At 42.7% G+C, this 17121-nt stretch overlaps 1 protein-coding gene across 5 annotated transcripts in view; it reads left to right on the top strand.

Moving 5' to 3' along the window:
* Positions 1-17121, top strand: part of unc5db (unc-5 netrin receptor Db) — a 217520-nt gene that overhangs the window by 172330 nt on the left and 28069 nt on the right. For 2 of the 5 annotated variants that reach the window (XM_020474518.2, XM_020474531.2), the window contains exons 5-9: positions 5059-5239; positions 9806-9973; positions 13576-13740; positions 14899-14931; positions 16235-16420. In XM_020474518.2, coding sequence (XP_020330107.1) covers positions 5059-5239; positions 9806-9973; positions 13576-13740; positions 14899-14931; positions 16235-16420 — 733 coding nt within the window. The remainder of the gene's footprint in view (positions 1-5058; positions 5240-9805; positions 9974-13575; positions 13741-14898; positions 14932-16234; positions 16421-17121) is intronic. The other 3 variants (XM_020474523.2, XM_031805627.1, XM_020474537.2) reach the window with 2 other exon arrangements.

Raw genomic sequence — 17121 nt, 5'->3', positions numbered from 1 at the left:
ATTTAAGTGAAACTGTAGAAAAGGAACCTAACTTAGCTTGTTAAACTCAGTGTTATTCCATTGTGGAAAACAAAATGGATATTACATACCACATGTAATTGCATTCCTTTCATGTTAGTTTCTCCCACAATACACAAACTTTACTGTTCACATCAATCAAAGGGAGTAATTGTAAATGGGTGAATTGCTACTTTTTGGCCATATAAAGAATTCAATGTTAGCCACCTTGATGGGGAGTATTTATGTACTCCGTTGAATTCATGTTTGGGAAAGGTACTCTATACTTAACTATATTATATTATACTTAGCTATATAAGTTAGCATATAGCAGCACCCCCACACATTCAGCCTTACATGCCCTCATGCTTCTAATTCTTCTAAGCCCTGCTCCCTCTGTTGTTTCCTCACAGTTCCTCCAAGCAGGGCCGGATCTAGCCTTTTGGGGGCCCTAAGAGAGATTTTGGTCGGGCCCCCTAGCAGCTGGGGGCTGTAAGCGGCTGCTTTTTTTATTTTTTTTATTTTTTTATTTCACCTTTATTTAACCAGGTAGGCTAGTTGAGAACAAGTTCTCATTTGCAACTGCGACCTGGCCAAGATAAAGCATAGCAGTGTGAGCATACAACAAAGAGTTACACATGGAGTAAACAATTAACAAGTCAATAACACAGTAGAAAACGAAGGGGGGGTCTATATATCGCTTATGCCTGGAGCTGGCCCTGCATCCAAGACAGCAAATGATGAGCAAAGCAATTACATTCCCAAGCTTGGTCAGGCAGTGTAGTGAAGAGCTCTCCCTGCTCCCTCTATTTATTTCCTTAAGATAAGACAGATCTAGGTGGAATAGGAATGTGCTGCAGCCACATTGCTCAGGGGAGAAGAGGTAGCATTTGGGATGCAACTTGGAGCCGGGCCAGCTACACAACCCCACTTTGTGTTCCCTTATCTTTTTTGATTAACCTCCTGGCTGGTGACCACAGCAGCGGTGGCGATAGCTCCATCACAGCCCTCCCCTGTCTGTATGTATGTCAGGTTCACACAGACATGAACACACAGAGGCAAGTTCAAAGCCTTTGATTTGGCTCAATCTGTGTGTGCGTGCTCGTGGATTACTAACACATTTGGTGGTGGCATCCAACACAGTCTTCAGTAAGCCCCCACGTTATCTTCCTGTCCCTGGGGATTGTCTTTCAGAGTTGTTTAATCCATGTAATTGTCTTGATCAGATATACAACAATTTAAAAAGTTACCCCACCCACACTGTCACAGGCTACGCCACTGGCATCTACGGACCTTCCATGGCTCCTCAGCACTGTTGGCTGAAGGGGAGCACTACGAACTCTGTGTGTCCCAAATGGCAAAAATTGATACAGTTACATATTGGGATATTATTGTTGACGATATATTGTATCGTTTTGACAATATCGCAATATTATTTTTACGCTAGTTGGCTATACCTGCACCTTAACTCATTCATAGCTTGTTCTCCATGTTCTTTTAAAATACAGAGCCAATTTGTTTTCAGCACTTTTTACATTTGATTTCTCAGCCATATAGTGAACATTGAATCGTAATAAAATCACAGTATGGAATCCCAATACATATAGAATCATGAGAATCGCAATACATATCGTATCGGCACCTAAGTATCGTGATAATATAATTTTGTGAGGTCCCTGGCCATTCCCAGCCCTACTATTTCCTACTATTTGACGACTAATGTAGTGCATTTCTTTTGACTAGGGCCCATAGGGATCTGGACAAAAGCAGTTCACTATATAGGAAGTACGGTGCCATTTGGACACACCCTGTGAAATCCTCAGAGAATCAGCCATGACTCGATGACTCAGCATTTCTATGCTATTACCTGTTTAAGCACTTTAGAGTGTGTCACCTTGAAACTACAGTAACTCCACAGGAGAGTAGGGAACAAAGACCCAGTCGTACGGTAGTGTCACCCAGAAAAGAAAAGCTGCACACTCTCAGAGCCAATGCAATACATTTATGAACACTTCCACAGCTATGCTGCTGAGTGTCACCCACCCATATGTCTCTAAAGGCGTCTGCGTGCTAGGTTCGGATTGCTCCTAACGTCTGTGCCTCGCATACTCCCTAAAAAAGGCTGCTTGAAAAATGAGAAAAAAATTGCAATAGTCCTGTTTGTCTCTGTTGAGATGCCGTAACCAGTTTACACTTCCTCAAAATAGTCTGAATTGATATAAGATAGGTCAAGAAATATGTAATGAATTTATCATTTTTGGTGCACTATTTCTCAATTGAAAAAATTTGCATGAAAATGAGTCATCTCTCGTTGAACGACAACAAACATAATTGAATAATCTTTACTGTTGACCAATCACCGATGAAGCAGCTTAGACTTCTGCTACCAAAATGTAGCTTGCCTCAAGAAAAAAATGTGTGCACGAACAGCCGAAAAAAACTTGCCAAAGACGAAAATTACTTTTTTTTCACAAATTGTTGTCATAATATACACAAACTGTTTTGGATTGGAAGCATGAGGAAGCCTTACTTGTCACCCATCCACCCAGGTCTCTGATTGTATCTACGCTATATATACAAAAGTATGTGTACACCCCTTTCAGATTAGTGGATTCGGCTATTTCAGCCACATCCGTTGCTGACAGCACACCACCATGCAATCTCCATAGACAAACAATGGTAGTAGAATGGCCTTACTGAAGACCTCAGTAACTTTCAACGTGGCACCGTCATAGAATGCCACGTTTCCAACGAGTCCGTTTGTCAAACTTCTGCCCGGCTAGAGCTGCCCTGGTCAACTGTAAGTGCTGTTATTGTGAAGTGGAAACGTCTAGGTGCAACAACGGTTCAGCCATGAAGCGGTAGGCCACACAAGCTCACAGAACGCAACCGCCTAGTGCTGAAGCGTGTAGCGAGTAAAACATGATCTGTCCTCGGTTGCAACACTCACTACCGAGTTCCAAACTGCCTCTGGAAGCAACGTCCGCATAAGAACTGTTCATTTGGAGCTTAGTGAAATGGGTTTCCATGGCCTAGCAGCCCACTCAAGCCTAAGATCACCATGGGCAATGCCAAGCGTCAGCAGGAGTGGTGTAAAACTCGCTGCCATTGGATGCTGGAGCAGTTTAAACGCGTTCTCTGGAGTGATGAATCACGCTTCACCACCTGGCAGGTCTGATGGACGATTCTAGGTTTAGCGGATGCCAGGAGAACGCTACCTGCCCCAATGCATTGTCAACTGTAAAGTTTGGTGGATGAGGAATAATGTTCTGGGACTGTTTTTCATGGTTCAGGCTAGCCCGCTTAGTTCCAGTGAAGGGATGACATTCAATGACATTCTAGATGATTCTGTGCTTCCAACTTTGTGGGAACAGTTTATGGAAGGCCCTTTCCTGTTTCAGAATGACATTGCCCCCATGCACAAAGCAAGGCCCATACAGAAATGGTTTGTCGAGATCGGTGTGGAAGAACTTGACTGACCTGCACAGAGCCCTGACCTCAACCCAATCGAACACCTTTGGAATTAATTATTACTCCGACTGTGAGCCATGCCTAATTGCCCAACATCTGTGCCCGACCTCACGAATGCTCTCGTGGCTGAATGGAAGCAAGTCCCCACAGCAATGTTCCAACATCTAGTGGAAAGCAGAAAAGGGGGGACCAACTCCATATTAAAGCCGTGATTTTGGAAAGAGATGTTCAATGAGCAGGTGTCCACATACTATTGGTCATATAGTGTATCTTTATCTCAGTTTGACATGGCGACAGCTAATCTTTCTGGGGTCCAAACACAACAAAAATACATTACAGACATAAGACTTTACTGTCACCCACCCAAGCCTCTGGCTCCTCTCCGCTCCAGGAGATTAGAGGTCCTCCCTTGCCCACAGTCCTCCCAAGCCCCAGACCCCCAGATACACACAGCCTCAACCTGAAGAATATGACCATCACTCCGTTGGCTCGATCTTCATCATAATGAAATCACAGGACCCCCTTGTGTCTGTGTGGGGGCCCTGGAAACCTGCTGTCTGTCAAGCCTGTAACACTGATAACCGCATCCTAATTGAAACAAATGTGCCAATTAGGTAATTCATCTCTCACATCCTCCGCCACACACTTACAGGGCTAATTTGTCCCGCCACAGTTTCTCTTCTTCCTTCTGCCGGGCGTATCTTTTCATCATTACCCTAAGGCTGTTAGCAGAGGCAGGCGACAGCCCGGGAATGTAGAGCAAGTGCTACAGATCAGCAGTGAGGGCCAGGCAGATTGTGCCACTCTTTAATTGCCTCTTTCAACTTGCAAATTTCCCCTGATCAAATTGAAATAAATACATGAAGAGGAAAATACTCTTCTGCCACCGCCACTGTCGCGTCATCCAGTCGGCTCTCATCCAGTGATACATTGTTTTAATCATGGAACATTAGAGTAAATTCCCAGTCTTTTCCCCCTTATCTTTTAGCTTTAGTACATTAACTGCTTGCCTCTGATGCCACCCTGCTAAAGGGTATCTTTTAATTGCACCTTGGAATCCAGAATCCAATGAATGTGTTTTCCAAGGCTTGTTTAAAGTGAAGGGAATACAGGCTATTCCCAGTTCTACTCTTTCTAGGTCATAAATGTATAGTCTTCAATGACATCAGATTGGTGGTAGTTTAGAGTAGCCCTGCTGCAGTGAATACAGTAGGCCTATCCATGAAAATATTTTGTGAGTATGGGTCTGTTTGTGTGCGCCCAGTGCAGTGCAATAAGTGTGCACGTTTTTTGTAGTTCGAAAACACTCCATGCGTTTGTTTTGCACCCTATAAATCCATCATTTCTTCCAGTGTGAATGCAATTTGCAAAAGCAGCGATGCAGCTCCATATACCAGGGTAGGAGCAGTAAAGCATCACTAAGTTTGTAATTCATAATTCGTTTTCCTCTCTGTGTCTGTGTTGCTGGTAATGGGTATGGCCCTCCTCTGACTGCCTAATGGCTGTGGTTACGTGATTGGGTGATGTGGTTTGGTTGTATAGGTTGTGTGCTATAATAAGTCTGTAATAACTCTCTCACTCTCTGGGCAGGTGGAGTGGTTGAAGAACGAAGAGCTAGTGAGCTCCCTGACGGATGACAACATTGACACCCGAGCTGACCACAATCTCATCATTAACGAGGCACGACTGTCCGACTCGGGAAACTACACGTGCCTGGCCAGCAACATTGTGGCCAAGAGACGCAGTGCCACAGCCACTGTGGTTGTTTTTGGTAAGGCTCCGGTCGCGGCTTCACCCATTAGCTGACTGTGTTTGTCTAATGTAGACCTCGTTTCCCAGACACAGATAATGGAGAATCTTCATTAGGCTTAATCTGTGCTAGCGAACCAGCCCAAAGTGTTTAAGGTGCGCCTCAGATCAAGTTGCTGTGTGTTTCATGCCCCCACACAAATGAATGAGACCCATCTCAGTGTTTTTGTTTTTTAAAAAGATGTTCGATTTTTATTTATTTATTTCACCTTTATTTAACCAGGTAGGCAAGTTCTCATTTACAATTGTGAGCTGGCCAAGATAAAGCAAAGCAGTTTCGACACATACAACGACACAGCGTTACACATGGAGTAAAACAAACATACAGTCAATAATACAATAGAATCCACAAACTATGGAACGCTTTCTCGCTGAATGTGATCTTCCTAAACTAGACAGGGGGGCAGCTTCTGCACTCGATGCAGGGATAACTTTGGAGGAAATTAACACAGCGATAGCACAATTTCCAAACAGCAAGGCCCCTGGGCCCGATGGTTATGTAATAGAATTCTATAAGAAGTACTGCGCCAGTCTAGCTCCACTTATGTTGCGAATGTTTAAAACAATCCAAAGAAAATGCCAAACTCCCGCAAACACTGTATGAGGCTACAATAGCACTGATCTTGAGAAAAGATAGAGATTCCATGGAGATGTCATCTTATCGCCCGTGTCGTTACTCCCCATAGAAAACAAGGTGTTGACAAAGATATCGGCAAATCGATTGAAAACATATATTTCTGACATCATACACCCTGACCAGACAGGTTTTATCCCGGGCCGACATATACACTACAATTTGAGATGTCTTTTCAATGTAATGTATCACGATCATAAGGTTGAGGCAGTGGTAATAGCTCTTGATGCAGAGAAGGCGTTTGACCGGATTGAGTGGAAATATATGATGTCGGTTCTGGAGCACTTCGGGTTCGGAAAGGAATTTATTAATTGGATAAGAATTATTTATGCACACCCAATGGCGTCCGTGGTAACCAATCAAGAAATGTCGCAGTCATTCCGCTTGTTCAAGGGGTGCCGACAGGGGTGCCCTATTTCGCCTGCTCTCTTCGCTATAGCCATGGAACCCCTTGCTACTCGCATTCGGCATGTGCCGATATAGCTTCTGTTAAAATAAAGGACACACAGCACAAAATGTCCCTATATGCAGACGATGTTCTTTTGTTTTTGTCCAAACCTAAAACTTCTATTCCACCCTTACTTAACTTGATAAACACATTTGGCTCCTTCTCTGCCTACAAGATAAACTAGCAAAAAAGTGAGTTGATGCCAATATCACGGCCTGTGGATATGCAATTTCTGCAATCTACCCCGTTTAGAACAGTGATGGACAAGTTCACAAGCCTTGGCATTGTAGTGACAAGAGACCTTGATCAGCTATTGAAAGCGAATTGGGACATGAAAATATATCCGCTTAAACAAAATATAGATTTTTGGAAAACTCTGCCTATCTCCTTGGTTGGTCGTATAAACGCTATTAAAATGGTTGTCCTACCCAGGTTTCTTTACCTCTTCCAATGTCTACCCAATGTCATACCACAAAGCTATTTTAAGAAACTGGATTCAATAGTAACTCCATTTTTATGGGATAACAAGGCAGCCAGAATTTCAAAGAAGCATTTATGCAAGTACAAAATAGAGGGGGGCTTTGGCCTTCCTCACTTTAAACTGTATTTTTGGGCTGCTAATCTGAACATTGTGTCTTTCTGGAGGGAAAGCTTACCTGCGATGAGACAGAAGGATATCCCTGCATGGCTTTTGATTGAGCAGGCCTCCTGTCAACGTTCCTCACTCCCTGCACTTGTTAATAGCCCATCATATGTGAAAAAATCCACTTATGACTCTAACCCAGTCATTTGTCATACGCTTAGGATCTGGAAACAGATGAGGTATTTTCTTAACATACCCACTGTTCACATCGACATCCCGATTTGCCTGAATCATGCTTTCCACCCTGCATTGGATGATATGGTGTTTTCACAGTGGAGGGAGAAGAGGCTCACAACAATTGGTAATCTATACATAGATGGTCAGTTAGCTTCATTTCAACAATTACAGGGAAAGTTCAACATGCCAACAACACATTTTTTCAGATACCTCCAAATCAGGAATTTCGTAAGGACACATATCCCACAGTATGGCATGAAGCCAAATAGTCCTACATTAGATAGCTTGATCCTTGTCAAACCCCATTCAAAAGGGTCGGTCTCTAGACTGTATGATGTGCTACAGGCCCACATAGAGGTATCCACAGACACCATTAAAAGGGCTTGGGAACAAGAACTTGGGTCAGAAATCTCAGATGAGGACTGGGTAGAAGCTCTCAGGAATATAAACCACAGTTCAGTGAATGCCAGATACAACCTTGTACAGTTTAAGGTGATACACAGGTTACATTACTCAAAAGTAAAACTGCATAAAATATTCCCGGACACCTCACCACTGTGTGAGAGGTGCAAGCAGGATGAGGGGACGTTGACCCACTTATTCTGGACATGTCCTAAGTTATATGTTTACTGGGCTCTCATTTTTGATTATTTATCTAGAGCCTTTGATAGAGTTCTAGCCCCAGACCCATTGACCGCTCTGTTTGGTACAGTTGATGGGAATAACCACGAAGGGAAAGCTGTCTCTTTGTACTCTATTAGCCAAAAGGCTCATATTGCAATTTTGGAAACTGGAGACTGTACCTACCTTTGAAATGTGGTTACGGGATTTAGGGAATGAAATACATATGGAAAAGATTCGATACAATACCTCCAATAGAAGTCCAATGTTTTACAAAATATGGCAGCCGATACTGGATAAATGGTCTAGTCCCGCTTCATAACTGGGTTGACTATCTGCTGCTACTCTGTGCTGTACTCCACTCAACATTTATTTTTGGCTAAACTACACTGCTTGTAATGACTATATGCTGTCTTCTTATACATGTACCACCTAATATGATTTTGTTTTATTTTGTATATGTGTGAGTTAAGTTTTGTTTTGTCCTCTAAATTGGTCATCCCATTCAACAGTACAATGAATGTCATTGTTAGTATTGCTGACTTTTTTATTAGATTTTTTATTATAAAATAATAAACAAATTATATTAAAAAAAATAATACAATAGAAAAATAAGTCTATATACAATGTGAGCAAATGAGGTGAGATAAGGGAGGTAAAGGCAAAATAAGGCCATGGTGGCGAAGTAAATACAATATAGCAAGTAAAACACTGGAATGGTAGATTTGCAGTGGAAGAATGTGCAAAGTAGAAATATAAATAATGGGGTGAAAGGAGCAAAATAAATACAGTAGGGGAAGAGGTAGGTGTTTGGGTTAAATTGTACAGGTGCAGTAATCTGTGAGCTACTTTGACAGCTGGTGCTTAAAGCTAGTGAGGGAGATGTGTTTCCAGTTTCAGAGATTTTTGTAGTTCATTCCAATCATTGGCAGCATAGAACTGGAAGGAGAGGTGGCCAAAGGAGGAATTGGTTTACCTGCTGGAGCGCGTGCTACAGTTGGTTGCTGCTATGGTGACCAGCTAGCTGAGATAAGGGGGGACTTTACCAAGCAGAGACTTGTAGATGACCTGGAGCCAGTGGATTTGGCAATGAGTATGAAGCGAAGGACGGCCAACGAGAGCATACAGGTTGCAGTGGTGGGTAGTAAATGGGGCTTTGGTGACAAAACTGATGGCACTGTGATAGACTGCATCCAATTTATTGAGTAGGGTATTGGAAGCTATTTTGTAGATGACATCGCCGAAGTCGAGGATCGGTAGGATGGTCAGTTTTATGACGGTATGTTTGGCAGCACGAGTGAAAGATAAATGTATTATTCAAGGAGTTAATTCCCTGCCTCAGTATTTCTGAAATGTTATGAAAGGGAATGTGCTATTGTTTCTTAATCTCATTTAAAGACATGTTGCTTATGAATTATGCATTCGCCAGAGGCCTTGGAGCAATGCGGCGGCTCACAAGCTTTGGTAGCATTTGGTAGAAAACTTTTTGTCTCCACTCATACAAATCACAGACCAAACAAATCAGACCACAAAGTGGTTGACTACTTAGTAAGAGAACCTCTCATTCATTCTGACTTCATCTGCCCGACTGTATTAATGTGCAGTGGCCTATTTGAATGGATTCCTCTTATCAATTTTGTTCATAGTTTTTTTCTCTTTGATTCAAAGAGCTTTGACAATTGAACTGACAATTAACGGAAGAGTAGTTCACATTTTCCACATTTAATGTACTGTACTCAGTATTTTCAAGCTTATAGTCATGTAACATTGCTAGTCATTAATACCTCTAAACTGTTGTCTATATAGTTAACTCTGTGGGAGATTAGATTAGTTTAAAATAAGTTTCCCTCTCTTCCTCCCGCTCTCTCTCACCCATCTTTCTTTCTTTCACTATCCATCTCTCTCTCTATCCATCTCTCTCTCCATCTGTCTCTCACTCTCTCTCTCTCTCTCTCGGTCTGTCTGTCTCTCGCTCTCTCACCCCTATCTCTCTCTCTCTCTGTAGTGAACGGTGGATGGTCGCTGTGGACAGAGTGGTCTCCTTGTAACGTGCCCTGTGGTCGGGGTGTCCAGAAACGCTCCCGTACCTGTACCAACCCTGCCCCGCTCAACGGAGGAGCTTTCTGCCAGGGCATGTCTGTGCAGAAGATCACCTGTAATGTGCTCTGTCCAAGTAAGCCCTTCTGCCTCATGAAGTACTGTAGAGCTGGTGAATAGACAGCCTCGTTCAACCATCATGATCTTGCGAGATCACATTCTGTTTCTCTTCTCGCAGAGGTCAGTCGGTTTCACCAGGCAATAATATACTCTTATCTATTGGGCATATCTCAAAGGGCAAAGCAATTTGACTTGCAAGGACATACAGTACATATAGCATGCTCAACTTTATGACTTTATGAATATAGTAGGCTTGCCATGCAGGCATCTACGTGCAGAGTAAACGTGAATACAACATCTGGTTATGCAAGACTATGACAACTTTATTATATTGTGTGCGAGTCCTATAGCCTTTGTAATTCATATACAGTGCCTTGCGAAAGTATTCGGCCCCCTTGAACTTTGCGACCGTTTGCCACATTTAAGGCTTCAAACATAAAGATATAAAACTGTATTTTTTTGTGAAGAATCAACAACAAGTGGGACACAATCATGAAGTTGAACGACATTTATTGGATATTTCAAACTTTTTTAACAAATCAAAAACTGAAAAATTGGGCGTGCAAAATTATTCAGCCCCTTTACTTTCAGTGCAGCAAACTCTCTCCAGAAGTTCAGTGAGGATCTCTGAATGATCCAATGTTGACCTAAATGACTAATGATGATAAATACAATCCACCTGTGTGTAATCAAGTCTCCGTATAAATGCACCTGCACTGTGATAGTCTCAGAGGTCCGTTAAAAGCGCAGAGAGCATCATGAAGAACAAGGAACACACCAGGCAGGTCCGAGATACTGTTGTGAAGAAGTTTAAAGCCGGATTTGGATACAAAAAGATTTCCCAAGCTTTAAACATCCCAAGGAGCACTGTGCAAGCGATAATATTGAAATGGAAGGAGTATCAGACCACTGCAAATCTACCAAGACCTGGCCATCCCTCTAAACGTTCAGCTCATACAAGGAGAAGACTGATCAGAGATGCAGCCAAGAGGCCCATGATCACTCTGGATGAACTGCAGAGATCTACAGCTGAGGTGGGAGACTGTCCATAGGACAACAATCAGTCGTATATTGCACAAATCTGGCCTTTATGGAAGAGTGGCAAGAAGAAAGCCATTTCTTAAAGATATCCATAAAAAGTGTTGTTTAAAGTTTGCCACAAGCCACCTGGGAGACACACCTGTGTGTGTGGAAGAAGGTGCTCTGGTCAGATGAAACCAAAATTGACTTTTTGGCAACAATGCAAAACGTTATGTTTGGCGTAAAAGCAACACAGCGCATCACCCTGAACACACCATCCCCACTGTCAAACATGGTGGTGGCAGCATCATTGTTTGGGCCTGCTTTTCTTCAGCAGGGACAGGGAAGATGGTTAAAATTGATGGGAAGATGGATGGAGCCAAATACAGGACCATTCTGGAAGAAAACCTGATGGAGTCTGCAAAAGACCTTAGACTGGGACGGAGATTTGTCTTCCAACAAGACAATGATCCAAAACATAAAGCAAAATCTACAATGGAATGGTTCAAAAATAAACATATCCAGGTGTTAGAATGGCCAAGTCAAAGTCCAGACCTGAATCCAATCGAGAATCTGTGGAAAGAACTGAAAACTGCTGTTCACAAATGCTCTCCATCCAACCTCACTGAGCTCGAGCTGTTTTGCAAGGAGGAATGGGAAAAAATGTCAGTCTCTCGATGTGCAAAACTGATAGAGACATACCCCAAGCGACAGCTGTAATCGCAGCAAAAGGTGGCGCTACAAAGTATTAACTTAAGGGGGCTGAATAATTTTGCACGCCCAATTTTTCAGTTTTTGATTTGTTAAAAAAGTTTGAAATATCCAATAAATGTCGTTCCACTTCATGATTGTGTCCCACTTGTTGTTGATTCTTCACAAAAAAATACAGTTTTATAACTTTATGTTTGAAGCCTGAAATGTGGCAAAAGGTTTCAAAGTTCAAGGGGGCCGAATACTTTCGCAAGGCACTGTATGTTGTATGCTGCTGCATGCCTGCCATGGTGGTCTGAATTAGTTTACACCATCCCAACTGTAAAGCACGGGGGTGGCAGCATCATGTTATGGTGGTGCTTTGCTGCAGGAGAGACTGGTGCACTTCACAAAATAGATGGCATCATGAGGACAGAAAATTATGTGGATATATTGAAGCAACATCTCAGTCAGGAAGTTAAAGCTTGGTTGCAAATGGGTCTCCAAATGGACAATGACCCCAAGCATACTTCCAAAGTTGTGGCAAAATGGCTTAAGGACAACAAAGTCAAGGTATTGGAGTAGCCATCACAAAGCCCTGACCTCAATCCTATAGAAAATTTGTGGGCAGAACTGAAAACCGTGTGCGAGCAAGTAGGCCTACAAACCTGTCTCAGTTACACATGCTGTGTCAGGAGGAATGGGCCAAAATTCACCCAACTTATTGTGGGAAGCTTGTGGAAGGCTACCCGAAACATTTGACCCAAGTTAAACAATTTAAAGGCAATGCTACCAAATACTAATTGAGTGTATGTAATCTTATGACCCACTGGGAATGTGATGAAAGAAATACAAGCTGAAATAAATAATTCTCTATACTATTATTCTGACATTTCACATTCTTAAAATAAAGTGGTGATCCTAACTGGCCTAAAACAGGGAATTATTACTCAGATTAAATGTCAGGAATTGTGAAAAACTGAGTTTAAATGTATTTGGCTAAGGTGCATGTAAACTTCCGACTTCAACTGTATATTATAATATTTAGTATTTTTATTTCCTTTATTTTATCAGGGAGTTATACTGAGACCAATGTCTCTTTTACAGATGAGCCCTGAACTACAGAAATGACAGAAATACACATATCAAAATATAAGTACATAAAGCAAACACATTCATCCATAATAAGGTCCTCAATCAGCTTTCTGAATTGCCCTAGAGGCACCAAAACATCACATTTAAAAACATATTGAAGATTGTTCCACAAATAAGATGCAACTCAATAGAGGCCAATGGAATTTCCATCACTGAGACCAGGTGTGATAACTTACACTATATGTCTAAAGGTGAGAAATGATGTTAGGCCAATGTATTTTCTGTGTCTATTCCTGCACCAGACAATAGTTTGTAGTAGTTCTCAATTCTAATTCATGTAACTGTGAATTTTCACAGACAATTCTAAACTGTTTCCTCGCAGGTCAAGGGGGAGACTGGATCTGTTAGGGAAGAAGCTATATGGAGAGAGAGCACAATATGTATGCACACAGAGGGGTTATAGAACAAAGAGCTTATAGAACTCATGGAATCCTACAAAAGAAATCTTCTTCTTCAGAGCTTGTGCGGAGAGACTGCTTAAGGTTGCCGAAAAAAGTGCTTCCAAGAAATCTCTTTTTGGCACCATATGGGTTCCTCCTAGATCAAATGACACAGGCGACCGAGGAACCTGAGTTTTAACGTGCACGGTTAAATCGGGGGATTTCATTTCACATTCTGCAGAAAGAGAGACAATTGATCCCATTATGTGAGGAGGACCTGAGGGTTAATGTGGACTTAAATGTTCTTTGAAAGGGACCATCGCCTCACCTTCTGTCTGTCTGTGTGTTCCTTGTTCCATTTCCTCCCCCACAGTTGACGGTGGCTGGGAAAAGTGGAGTGAGTGGACAGCGTGCAGTGTGCAGTGTGAAAGACAGCGTAGAAGGGAGTGCAATAACCCACCGCCCAGGCACAGGGGCATTATGTGTGAGGGGCCCAGCAATGCCACCGAGAACTGCACTGGAGGAATGTGTACCCAGAGTAAGTCCCTTACTCTTTTCTCTGGAGGATTTCTTTCTTTTCTACATTGCCATCTTAACCTCGACTATCATCTCCATTAAGCCGTATCTCCATTACACCCATCATAACATGACTTCTCATCAACACATCTGAACAGCTGTCCACAGAGGGATTTTCTGGACAAATAAACACACTGGAACGAAGTCCACATTGCTGGAGCACTCGATGCATGATAGCACTATGGTAATCCCTCCTGTGGTGTTCAGGCGAAACGTGCCCCGTATCACAGGAGAATATACTGTAGCGATCACTGAAGACATGGAGAGTGTATTCCGTTTTGACCACAGTTTGAATGTTTTGACTATGGTTGTCAAAGCAATTTAGTAACTGATGCAGTGTATTACCCGTACCCGTGATGCTTCATTTCACATTTGCATAATTTAGTGATAAACTCATGAATGTTGCGCAATGAGAGGTTATGAAATAAATATCGAGTAACACATGGTCTGATCTACTGCAAACTAGAGTCACGCTTGCGTTGTCCAAATGGGGTCCATGATGTAATATTAAGGGTCACAAACTGTGACAGTAATTACCTGACTAAAGGGAAATCTTACACACATACAGTCCCTGAATTGGATAAAAGAAAGAGGCATCAACATGTTTTAAAAAGTAGGACTGGTATTTTGGCCTAGTCTGGTAGAAGTATTGGTAAGCTCCAATTTTCCATTGGTAAAAATACAATTTCTGAAAATATTTGAAATGTTTCTCTTTGTTAAGGAGAGAGATAATCATGGTATTTTTCAGACCCATTTGCCAGTCTCTCCCTTGGCCACTTCTATCCATGTGGATATTGAGTCTGGTAATGAAGCCATGCATCATTATCTGGGCAGTCTGTATCTGTATTGGCATATCTCAGTGGTAGGGCCTCTCCACATGATTTGAGTCCGAAAGAAGTGCACTAGTAGGATACCTCACTCACACAGGGCTGGCGTTTAATCACCTCGCTCTGCATGCGTCCCAAATGGCAACTCCCCCCCCTTATAGGTCACTACTTTTGTAGGGAAGTAGTCCCCTATAAAGGGAATAGGGTGCCATTTGGGACACAACCAGGGCTGGCGTTTAATCCCCTCTGTCTCTCTCTCTCCTTTCTGTCTCATTCTGTGTCTGTCTTTGCAGATGGAAAGCTGCTGCATGATGTTAAACCTCAAAGTGAGTCCTTCCTTTCTGCATTTCTTTTATTTTCAACCCCCAACTCTTTAAACAGGGTAGCTTGTCTACCTCATTTGTGAAAGTTCAGGAAACCAGAATCAGAATATTTAACAACTTCTTTTTTTTTTTATGAGAAGCTTTTTTTTTTTTTTTTTACATCTACCTATTAGTTAACTTTAATTTCCCTGCATTTTATACAACCATCACACCCATCCAAAACCCTTGTAGTCAGGTTCTGAACAGAACTATAACCGTAGAATTAGGAATTAGACTAATTAGAGTAATTGAATAGGATCTATTTTACTATAACCAGGTTCTACCATTCTATCAGTCAGCTGTTCACGCTTCACGAGCGTGACATCACAACGTGCTCTCCTTCTCGGATTGAGTCGAGAGATTGATCAGTTGTGACAACTGAACATATGCTATATTAAGGGATTAATGCAGTGTAATTATGCAAACAAGCTAATTTGACCAATTTGCAGTGTATCCTCACTTGTATTCCCCTGGTGGGTCTCAGCTCAGACACTCTCTTCCCCTTGCATACCATACCGCCTGACACCTCCTGAAATGATTCAGGTGCTACCTTGACTGGAGCCTCAGCAGTGATTGTAATGAGACTTCATTAGACTGACAGACAGGCTCACTCACTGTGCCTGGTTTGCAATGCATTCTGGGTCAAACAATTCAGTGGAGAGTTCTAGAAGGGGGAGACAGACATCTGGTGAGTGATCATACTAACGGGGCTACTCTAAATTAATTTGCTTCGGATCATTTCCTGTCACTGTCAGACATTGACCATTGGGCCATACTATGTAGTTTAATATGTACCATTAGGCTTATTGGATATAGACTAGTGGGTCTGAAGGCAGTTATACCCCTCTCACTCTCACTGTTAACAGCTTTATGAATGTCTTGTGTAACTGCAGTATAGAGGCGAGATTCTGCATGCTCATCTAGTCCTCTGTGTGCTGCATAATGTAGCATAGGAAGATGAGCCTGTTGGATGAGCAGTTGAACTGTGTCTTGGGATGGACAGTCATCAAAGTGCTCTACACTGTGCTTTCAAATGAATTCACTTCTCTCCAAAAGCTCCTAGTCAAATACAATACTGTGTATTTTAATTACTATTTTAGATGCCTCAGAATGTCACCACAAAATAATCACCACCATCACCATTCTCACATTTTCCTCTTCAGTGTCTCTGTACTGTACCTTAGTTGAACTTCGTGCATGTTATTGTTTACACTTAGCAAAAATCCATTGAGACTGTTGTTTCTGTGCTGGTCTGTGTGTGTACCAGGTATGGACGGCTCCAACGACGTGGCTCTCTACTCTGGGCTGGGGTCGGGAGTCATAGTTGTGGCTGTCCTTGTGGTGGCCGTCATGCTGTACAGGAGGAGCCAGAGTAACTACGGCGTTGACGTCATCGACTCATCCGCGCTCACCGGGGGCTTCCAGTCTTTCACCTTCAAGACCACCAGACAAGGTGACCTAGCGCTGCCTTTCACTTTATGGAGACATGCCAGGTGCCCACAAGGCCAAACGGTAGGCAGGATTTTTCAAGGACCCTTTTGACAGGCTGCTTCTGCTGGTGATTGATTGCATGTGTTTGCATTGAGGCGGCACTGTGCAAACCCTGCACATCTGCCTCAAATTTATATTCTCATAAGCGCTGAAAGGATCTGTCCTTCTATTTTGACAGACCAGTTCTTCTGTTATTGCCGAGATAGATAATCAATCTTTGACAGACACATCCTGTGTCCACCTGGCCGCAGACCACACACACGCATGACTGTCAAGCAACCAATCCCCCTTCCCTGCCGTCAGATAGCCCCAGCCAAATCCACTGATGGATAAATGTGAAAAGCATGGAACACTGAACATCAATTGCATTTTTGTTGTGCACAGCAATAACTTCTGTTCATAACAGTGTCTGGGGCTGTGGCTTGTCCCAGGCATCCTTCCTATTACTGTCAATGACACTTCTGGGTTAGCACAAGCGATAGCCATTGCAGAAGCGGGTGATAAATCCTGGCTGGATGTGACACCACTGTGAAAAGCCCTGCCGGAGCCATGCTGAGCCCACTACATCCACTGCTCCCAAGGCCTGGGTTGACACTCATGCCTAGCCCCTCACCACGCGCAGGGCGGGAAGGGAAAGATGGGGGACTGTGGAGCGCTACATCC

Source organism: Oncorhynchus kisutch, linkage group LG3 (genome assembly GCF_002021735.2).
Source record: "Oncorhynchus kisutch isolate 150728-3 linkage group LG3, Okis_V2, whole genome shotgun sequence".
NCBI lineage: Eukaryota > Metazoa > Chordata > Actinopteri > Salmoniformes > Salmonidae > Oncorhynchus > Oncorhynchus kisutch.
The sequence above is the reverse complement of the archived record's forward strand: the minus strand, read 5'-3'. Positions and strand labels throughout refer to the sequence as shown.